The 10,545-nt window shown below is 42.3% G+C and overlaps 1 protein-coding gene across 3 annotated transcripts in view; it reads right to left on the minus strand.

The window, feature by feature from the left end:
• The window catches only part of POLA1 (DNA polymerase alpha 1, catalytic subunit), a 327,051-nt gene extending 316,789 nt beyond the window's left edge, over positions 1–10,262 (minus strand). For 2 of the 3 annotated variants that reach the window (XR_011968249.1, XM_072615234.1), the window contains exons 1-3: positions 10,075–10,242; positions 5,489–5,613; positions 2,165–2,261 (exon numbers count right to left, since the gene is read on the minus strand). Coding sequence is in view for 2 of the 3 variants with exons in the window: in XM_072615234.1 (XP_072471335.1) it covers positions 2,165–2,261; positions 5,489–5,613; positions 10,075–10,117 (265 nt within the window). In the remaining variant the exon portion in view is untranslated. Of the gene's footprint in view, positions 1–2,164; positions 2,262–5,488; positions 5,614–10,074 lie in introns of all 3 variants that reach the window. The other variant, XM_072615233.1, reaches the window with a different exon arrangement.
• Positions 10,263–10,545: the final 283 nt, after the last annotated feature.

Below are 10,545 nucleotides of genomic sequence, written 5' to 3' on the forward strand. Positions count from 1 at the left end.
CTTCAGAGAGGTCTGGAAAGACTTATATGATCTGATGCTGAGCAAAAGGTGCAGAACCAGGAGACCTTTGTGTACAGCAACAACCACAGTGTGCCAGACTTTTTTCTGGTAAACTTGGAACTTCACTGAAATGCAAGGACTTCAAAAAATTCCCAATGGTCTTTTAAGGCAAAATGCCTTTCATACCCAGAGAAAGAACTTTAGAATTCAATCGCAGAATGTAGCAGATCATTTTCTTTTGTTTTACGTTCTGGTTTATTATATGATTTCTCTCACTCATTTTAATTCTTCTACACAACATGTCTAGAGTGAAAATGTATTTAATAGAAATGTATGTGTAGAATCTACATAAAATTGTATGCTGTTTCGGGGAGGGAGGGGGGAGAGAGAAAAAAAATAATTTAAGTTATATGGTAGTGATTGTAGAACACTGAAAATAAATAAAATTAATTTTAAAAAAAGAACAAAGTAAACCATTGTGAACAATATTTTTCTATAGTGGCTAACGGCATTTTAACCTAAGGAAATATTGCGCCAATTCATATGAGCCGCTGCTACATCACATAGCATCCTGTTATGGTATATACTGCTGCAGGCAAGCACACAACTTCTGCTCTGGAGATTTCCTCTGGAGATTTTTCAAAGGGAGAGACAATACAGTAGTTTCCTCTGATCCCCAGTTTCAATTTCCACAGTTTCTGTTACCCAAAGTCAACCACAAATTTCAGGGGAATGAGGGAGGCAGGAAGGGGGTCAAGTACTCATGGGATGAGAGGGTCAGCACACAGTTCAAGAACACATGAGGGCCCAGGACAGACACGCAGCACCAGAGTGAGGACAGAAGACAGACACAGGCGGGTGGGGTGGGGCACAGTAAAGGATTCCTCCAGAGGTCTCAAGCCACACCTAAGATCCAGTGGCAGTGGCAGCAGCAGTGACATATCATTCTGCTTTCATTTGGAGAGTTTTTCATTTGTTTTGGGAGGTTGAGGAGGAGACAGATTTCCACCTTAACATGAAGAGTGAACAGAGTGGCTCAGGCCAGTTATGAGGAAAGGTAAGGGGCCCAAAACAACTCAGTATTCTCAAACCAGTCTGGGATAAAATCAAGCCCAGCACTGTACTGCTCCTTCAGAGCATCACTGCACATGTGCTCGGAGCCCATCATGGATACCGATGAGACAGTCCACAGCCCGTCTGTCTTCCCCTCAAATGACATTTTAAAAATCCCAAACAAAAAGTGATCCTCCTGAGCTGACTTGATCACCCCTTCCCACAAAGCTACTGAGCAGTGACATGAAAATATATAAACTTTTCAAAATGGAATATCAATTCAAGAATGTGGGGGGAAACCTTAATGCTCTATTTACTTAGCTAAGGGTCACGAGAGGCAAATTTTATCTACGTGTGTTTTTTGTAAACTTTGTTGTCTGAAGGGAGATCCAAAAGGACAGAGTTTCCCATGTCAAATTGCATTTCTCTGACCCAAACAAGGCAGTCTTGGACTTTATAGTATTCAGGAAAAAATAAGACAAATTCCTTCAGCAAGACAAAGCAAGGTACGAAGTATAGGTCAGAGCTAGATGTGATTTATGAAAGAGAACTAAAATACTAACACCACTGTGGACCCTTGGTGAAGTACCTAGACTCCTAGGAAACAAAAGGCCTTCCTTTATCCCATCCACACACACTCCTTTAAGTTAAACAAGGGTCAGTCATCTTTCTTCTTTTAGGCTGTGATAAACTAAAGGATACTTCATTGGTCACAAAATTGGCATTTGCTTTTCAATTACTCCATCTAAGGATTAGCCTTTTAATCTAGTCAAAGGAGAACTCTGGAGATACTTCTCTTCACTGAATTAACTAAAAGTAGTTCCTCCCTTTATTTGGTCATCACCCTAATCTATTTGAGGGAGTCAAAATTCCTTTGAAACCCATATTATGTCTATTACTCAAGGGAAACAGCCAAGGTTTTTTTGTTGTTCGTATGAGTTCAAGAATTTCAGGTTAGGATGCAGTCAGTTTATTTTTTTCTTAATATGTCCTAACAGGAAAAAAAGACCATACCTTCATGAGTACGTTCCACAAGAGCGACATTTACCACTTGCATGGTACAAGCAAGAAGGACACAGTGAATTTATACAGGGGATTTCATATGGCCTACCATCATCCACAATCCAGTCATCATCCTGCCGTGCCTGGACCATTCTGGAATACTGGTCTTCATCGACCTCATCATAAACACTTGTGAAGTCTTCTACCTGCCAACATCATAAAAAATCACAGATGAAATTCAGGGCAAGTGAAACATTAAACGGTTCTGCTGAGTGTAGATTTGGAGACACAAAGTGGAACTAGGACTGAAAGGAGTAGCTACAATCAAAAAATTTAGTTCTATCATGCAGTGCCATTACACACAGGATTTTCCTAAAAGTGGATGTTAAAATATGGAGAGGGAATACAGCATAATGGAGCAGTTAACTGGGACAGTGGACAGAGCCCCAGACCTGCAATCAGGAAGACCTGAGTTCAAATCCAGCCTCAGACACTTACGAGCTGTGTGATCCTAAGCAAAGTCACTTAACCCTACTTGCCTGTTTCCTCATCTGTAAAATGAGCTGGAAAAGGACCTTTGCCAAGAAAACCCCACGTGGAATCACAAAGAGTCAGACATGACTGAAACAACCAAATAACAAGAATATGTCATAGGAGATCTGAGCTGATGTTCTGTCTCTGTCTGCTGGCATGACTTCTGACAGGAAATTTCACATTTTTTAGGCTTATTTACTCATCTGTAAAAAAAAAAAAAATGTATTGGCTGAACAGTGCGTGTGTTCATCCTTCATGCCATCAGAGAAATGATGACATGACTTGCATTTGACTTTGTTTTGAGTGAGGGAGGGCTGTGCAGGCCACCAGCCTCCCTTCTCCTCCAGAGCCATCTGAATCCAGTGACCAGATATTCATCAGGATGACTGGAGGTGACCCAGGATGAGGCAATTGGGGTTAAGTGACCTGCCCAAGGTCACACAGCTAGTGAGTGTCAAATGTCTAAGGTGAGATTTGAACACAGATCATCCTGACTCCTGCACTGGTGCTCTATCCACTGCACCACCTAGTACACAGCTTGTTTGAATGCTGTCTTCCCCATAGACTTTGAGCCCCCTGAGAATACGAACTGTCTTTTGCCTTTCTTCGTACCCCCAGAACTTAACCCAGCGCTTGGCACATAGTAGGGGCTTAATAAATGTTTACTGACTGACATCTAATAGTCTAAACTGATTTTACCACCACTGATTTTACACATATATTCTTACTTAATCCTTACAACAGCACTGTTGGTATATACTAATACTTAAGTATTGGTGTCTGTCACAAAGATAAGGAAACAGAGGCCCAGAAAGGTTCCAGGGTCTGACCCAAGGTCACACACGTAGCCATTCACACAGTAAACGTTGTTAGCTCACGTCAACAGCAATTAAATCATCTTCTACACGTAAGAACAAGTGATCTCTAAAGCCCCTTCCAGCTCAAACTACTTATATAATACCCGACAGCTCTATGCGCATAACATGCTTGTCACACTGTCAACTACCCATCTACTTTATCAAAAACAAACCGAATTATAGTCAGCCCTTGATTACATGCTTTGAGGATTTCCAGGCCTGTTTTCCATATTCCCTGTAAGCTTCTGAACTTAGCTCCCTCCTTCAGTGTCAGGTGATGATATGGGAATTACTTTTACTCTTATCCTCCCAAGCCAAATAAGCAGCAAGGTAAAGCAGCTGCCCTTCCCAATTCCCACAACCAGAAAGCCAAGAAACATGTTAGAGAGCCAAACAAAAGTATTTTAGTGATCTTTCTTTAAAACTAAGTTTTATCAATGCTTGTCTTTACATGGGCCATCTCTGGACTCCTCCCCCACTGAAAGGCCCCTCTGCCGTAACAAAGAGACAGCCAAGCAAAAACCAGTGACACGGTGACCACATCTGTCAATGCTTGCGATACAAGACTATATATTCTTTACAAACTGTGCTGGTGCTCCTCCTCCCCACGTCAGCTGCATAATCACCAGGTTCTTTTCTCTGAAGTACCAAAAGTACATTGCCTAAACACTGTACAAAGACTACATGCAAAAGCTAGAAATAAACTATCTCACTTCAGGTTAGACGCAGGACCACCTCACAGTAAGTGTAGTTCTGATTTTTGCATCCTAGGTAATTAGACAATTTGGAAATAGCTTTCTTCTCAAGATTAGAAAATTAAAGCCTATCATCTCTGTACTCCCAAGAGCGGCACTGACAAACTGCACACACATTTTACACCTGTAGCTTCACACACTCCCAAGACGAACAGAGCCTCTTTCAGCACACTGGGCACCAGACTTTAGAAATTTTTAAAAGGAATTACTATGAAAAATCATTAAGTAAAAAAGACTTCATGGAGCAATATGACATTAATGGATTTTAACAAAAATGCACACTTAAAATTGGCAAAAGTACAAACAGTGCAGCAGTCTGTTTCTATAGACTGAATTTAAAATAACTAGAGGAGAACCTGAAATTTAATCCCTATTTCAAAATCAGTTTTAGAAAGAGGGGTAGATTCACTTTTTAAATTTTTACTTTTTAAAAATTAAGTTTAGGACATTTGAGACTCCTCAAAGAAAAGACACATGAATTATCTGCTCTGGCACCAACCTGTGCACAATACACATGTGTGTGAGCAAGTACCCAAAGACCTACACACACTTACATACAAAGTATTCACTAACAGAGAACAGAAAAATATTCTTCAATGCATATAATTCATCCAAAAGGATTTTGGAATAGATGTCTATTAATTATGAAGGAGCCTAACAAAATATGTTCTATGAATGTAATAGAATATTATTATTCTACAAGAAAAGATGAATATGAAGAACTTACAGAAACATGGGAACACCTGTATGAAATGATAGAGTGAAGAAAGCAGAACCAAGAGAAGGATACACACAATGTCCACTATCATGTAAACAACACTAAAAAGCAGTCAGATGCTCATGAATCGTAATGAACAAGCTCAGTCCTAGAGAACGAGTAAGGAAAAACTTTCTTAGTGGAGAGAATTACAGATGTGGAATGTGATATACATGGGCAGCTGCTGTGTCAACTGCCTTAGCTCAGGAAGGAAGATTCAATGGGTGGAGAGACAGTAGGAGGAAGTAACAGTGATGTTTAAAAAAACAATAAAACAAAAAAAAACAAAAAAAAAATAAAACTTTTAAATAAAACGTTAGCTACCTTTTAAGAAACCCAATTGCAATATTTCCCCTGCAAACCATAAAATACTCAATCCTGTGCACATAATGAAAGCTCAATTTTACAAATTAATGACTGATGAGAGGGATACTAAAACACTTCTTCAGCCTGTGAGAGGATTTATATAAGCTAACACTGTACGAACTTGAGGAGAAAACAAGACTGAGTCATGAGAAGTGAATACTTACCTCGTATTTAAGCTTTTCTCCAGCTTTTGCCTTTTTCAGTTTTTCCAGTGCTTCCTGCCTCCCTTTTACTGACTTCTTTTCCCTCCGAGAACGGGAAGCCATCCAACGCCCTGAATCTGATACACCTGAAGGAGAGCAAATTAACATCGTGAGATAGGAGAATTTCGATCTCCAGAGCTCCAAGATATTTTCTGCCCAATATTAACATCCACTTCTTAGAACAGCCCAAAAGTGCATATTCACAAAGAAAATGTAAGCAACTGAAAGGAAAAATTACATGGCAAAATTTGCTTTAAGTCTAATTCTTTTGAAATTCTAATAATGGCCCTAATGTCAGCTTTTTTTAAAAAATTCTAGGCTGAAAAAAACATTTGTTATTTTTCAACGACTAGACTGAGAAATGGATATCAGCCTAAAATTCTAACAAACAAAAACAGAGGCCAGGCCTATATGGCAAAAGATGCTGATTTTTAAAAAGGAGAAGCAGCTCATAATGAGTTCTATTTATCTTATTACTATTTCGATGTCCATTTTCTTCATAAGCATGATACTGACAATAAGGTCATATCCCATATGTGCAGGGTAGCAGTGAATAATGACCAGAGATTAACATATTTTGCCAAGTTATTTAAATATTAAAATATATTCCCAAATACATACTAAACAATGAGAACTGTAGTAACACCCAGGTTTAACTTGGGATGATTTCAGATTATGAGATGAAGTCATCTACATCTCACCCCTAGTGTATATGACATCAGTTAGAAATCTAGTTCCCCTAGAAAACTGTACTCATGCGGTCTATCCTCCTAACACCACTGTCTAAAATTCTACTTGTACCAACACCAGTAAGCTTAGGCACTATTGCGTAAGCCATGGTATAGTCTTCAGAGAGCTACAGATTATCAGAGCAGGAAGGATTCTTACATAGCATCTACCATCGCAACTTCATTTTTACAGGTAAGGAAATCTGAATTCACAGAGGATGGAAGTGAATAATGAGTAGCAAGAAGCAACAGTGAAAAACACCTGGGACCTGCAGTCAACATCACTTGATCATCGATTTACAGCAGGGAGAGGCACCTGGAGACACGTGAGTAAGTTAACATTGGTGATACTGCCAGTCACCAACTTTTCAAACTATGCTTTCCCACCAAAGTCTTCTGTGCTTGTCACTTTGACCATCCCCACACACATATTGTTTCCCCTCTGTAGAATATGAACTTCATGAAAGCAAAAATGGCTTCCTTTTGGTCCCTGTATCTCCAAAGCCTAGCATAGTGTCTGGCACTGAATTGAACTGAATTATCACCCTCCTTTTTTATGTCTGCAATGATTTCCAGTTCTCTTATGGATCATTCAAAATCCTTCATAAAGCTTCTGCAACTCTTTTATCTCCTAAGCCCACCCCAGAACCAATCTAGAATGTCTATTCAAAGTCTACTTTATGCCATGCCTACTTTGGTACTTGTCCAAAGAAATGACATTCACCTGAAACATTTCCTTCCTTCCCACTCCACCTTAAATCCCAAAAGACATCTAGCTCTATCTCCCTTATCACACTCACACGCACACACACACAAAATTTCAAGAAGTTTTCCCAGACTGATCAGAAAATTCTTCTAAATATGCTAAGGACTTAAATGAAAATTCTAAGGTTATTGTCACTGACCTCTACTTCAATTCTGTAGTTAGAAATGCCCCTATCTCTAAAAATGTAACTACTCTTGACTTTACTGTTCATTTATGTGTTGGGAGGACATTTTTATTCTACTGTCAGTTCAAACGTTTGTGCAAGATAATACCAATAATGACTCAAGCCCAAGGTATGGTATAAAGATATTATTGAAGAAATAGAAGACCAGAAAAGGAGATGGTTCTGTTATATGGTGACAATGAAGACTACTGGGCAGACAGCCTAATTGTGTCACTAGTACCTACTAATGTTAAAAGACCTAAAGCAAGCCCTCGAGCACACTAGGTAAACAAACTATGAAGGAATTTTAAGAAGATAGGGGAAAAAATAGCGCAAAATAAGAAAGCACAGATGGTTGCATTCTCTGCCACTGAAGAGAAATGTGCCATCATCCCACAAAAATGAGATCAGGCATCTCAGTGAAACATCAAAAAAATTCCTTGCACATGTGGGCTCCTCTTCTGAAGTCCTCCAACGACTCGTCACAACATGGAGCACATAACATGTCCTGAAGAACCTATCAGTGGAACACAAATGCCACCAGGGCCAATATAATCAAGGACCAATCTAGCTAAGTCCCAGGAAGCTCATCAGTACAAGTTTGGCTACCAAGTTACAAATTTTTCTAAACACAGAAATTCATGAAACCTGTACTACATGTGAAAACTGCAATCTACATTTGCAAGAAATTAGTCACATGGATGAAATCCCTGGTCTTTTGATGTATTAAAGTATGCCTGAGCTGCTATGGACAGATGGATCCTATACCTAGAGTTCTGTCAACGTGTGTGCCTGAGAGGATAAGAACTTGATCTCGCAGCTATGTAACACAATGGGTTTTACATTAGACTTGGAGTCAGGAAGACCTGACCTCAAACACTAATTATCTGTAGGATGCTGGGCAAGTCATTTCACAACTCCGCCTCAGCTTCCACATCAGTAAAATGAGACTAATAACAGCACCTCCCTCCCCAGGGCTGTTGTTGAGGATACTTGTTAAGTGCCTTACAAAACATCAGAGCACTACATAAATGGTAGCTGTTATTATTAGCCATTATTACCTAGTAATTCTCTCACTAGTACACCTAGTACAGCACCAGGAATAATCAGAAGCTTACAGTCAATGCTTTACTATAAACTTTCCTTTACATCTTTCCAGCAAGGTAAAAAAAATCATATCTAGGTAAACAATTGCTTATAAGATTTTCAAGCTATATCTCACTTTCCCTAAGTTCTAGTACCTATGGAAAACAATGGGCCTTGACTCTCCAATTTAAACATAAACAAATAATTCTCCTTCCTCTTTTTAAACACTTTCTTCACACGTATAAATTTTTTTTTAATAGAAAAAAATGGCTGATTCTAGCAATCACAAATGCTGGATTAAAAAGAACCATCTGGGGCACCCCCAAAGAAAAGTCTATAGATAGGCTATAGAAAAAAGCACAATAAATGAATCTTTCAGCATGTTCCAAAGGAAACATTCTAGTCACAAGCCCATCAAAGCAACATAATCACAGCCCATAACTTAAGAGGGGTTTCCAGATTGCACAGCATCACCCAAGCAGTGATTTTTGATGCTCCCTGATGAAGTTCAGTTTTTAAAAGATAAAAGAAGAGCTTAGCAGCAAATCACTGCTTAAGTGACAGGTCAGGATGCACGTTCATCCATTTCCTCTGTAATGCAGTCCTGACAGTTCCCCACACCAACGAGGTCTACCACACTGTCTTAAGGCTTCAGTCTCCACTGTAGCAACTGCTGCAAACTGACATCTGTAATTTACAAGTAGGTGAATGAAACTGAAACTGATTAGAAAGTTTTCATTAGTAAGAAAGTATCCATTTGACAAGAGATGAAGACACTGGGCCAGGAAGGCAAAGGCCCGTCAGTCATCGGATCTTTAGAAGGAAAACAGACTCAAGACTCCTGACAACTCGTATTCACTTGAAAATCCAGTTATTTGGATTAGGGTAATTGTGCAGTTTCCAACTCTATTTTAGGGAATTCAAGATATCCATTCCGGAGTATTTCTCTGATAAAAGAATACTAAAATATGAGCACTAACTTGTAACCACTATTTTTAAGCATATTAGTAAACGACCAGAGGGCAAACATTATTATTACCCCCCTTTCCTTGGATGAATCTGAAAACCATTTTAAAATGCATAAAGTGGAAAACTATCCCCTTAGAAGCCAGAACACACTTTTCCTCGGCATGGCACTTAGGAAATGTATGGGATATACTTGTGCAGAAATAATGACCACCGTCTGGTCCAGATTCAAACGGGATGTTGCTGAGCTGTTCTAGAGACACCACTGGAGTGAAACAGGCAAAAAAATGAAAAAATAAAAGCTCATTTCCTAAGGCGGAGCGCGCAGGCACAACGTGCAGGACACTAGGGGTGCCCCACAGGGACACCCAAAGTTCCAGTTACATCGAGAAAGAAGGTCGAGGAAAAGGAGTGCGGCGGAGAGACCGAAAGGTGCCCGAGAAACAGCTCCTGCCCCAGATTCCTCATCGCTGGGCCTCAGTTTCCTCGTCTGTAAAACCAAGGCACCGGCCTTGAGGATCTCGGGGTCCGGGGGCTGCGGCCTGAGCGGGGGACGCCCAGCGCGGTCGGAGCGGACCCGCCCCCAGCTCCCCCAGGGCAGGATGAGGAAGGAGGAGCCTCGGGGCTCCCGCGTCCCTAGACGCAGGTCTGCCACCTGGTGATGCTGCCACCGACGGCCACCGCGCCCGCACTCTCCGCCGCCCCCTCCCCACTCCCCAGACCTCCAGGCTCCCCCTCCCCCACGAGCGCTCGCCCCGGTCGGGGCCGGAGCCTCTCGGGCCGCCGCCACCCTCCCCGCCCCGGGCCCCCTGGGCCCCGGCCACGCCTCGGTCCTCACCGCTGCTCCCGGGCTCGCGCTCCGCGCCGCGCACCGGCGCCATGGTCCACGGGCTCCGGCTCAGGATTCCGCGCCAACGCGCTGAAACTGGCGCGGGGGCAGAGACACGCGCCGCCCCGCCGGCCAATCAGCGCCCGCCGACGGCGGCCGACTTCCGCCCGGAAGTCCGGGGTCGCCGGGCGTTTCTCGGCCGTGTCCCCGCCCTAGCGCCGCCTCCTCCTCCAGATCCCGGCTTTCGGCGCGCTCCCGAGTCCTTAGACCCGCGGGAAACTCAGACTGGGCCGAGAGCGGAGAAAGAAAGCGGCCGGGCGCTTGAAAGAAGGCCGGCAGGGGGCGCATGCGCAGTTGGTCCAGGGCGGGAGGGAACGAGAACCTGCCTGGAGAGGGCGGCTCTCGGGTTCTAAGACTCGCCTTCCCTGAAACTAGGCGCGGGCGGGCGGAATCCGCGCGCTGGGGGGGCCCTGGCTGCTA

Source organism: Notamacropus eugenii, chromosome 5 (assembly GCF_028372415.1).
Source record: "Notamacropus eugenii isolate mMacEug1 chromosome 5, mMacEug1.pri_v2, whole genome shotgun sequence".
NCBI classification, from domain to species: domain Eukaryota; kingdom Metazoa; phylum Chordata; class Mammalia; order Diprotodontia; family Macropodidae; genus Notamacropus; species Notamacropus eugenii.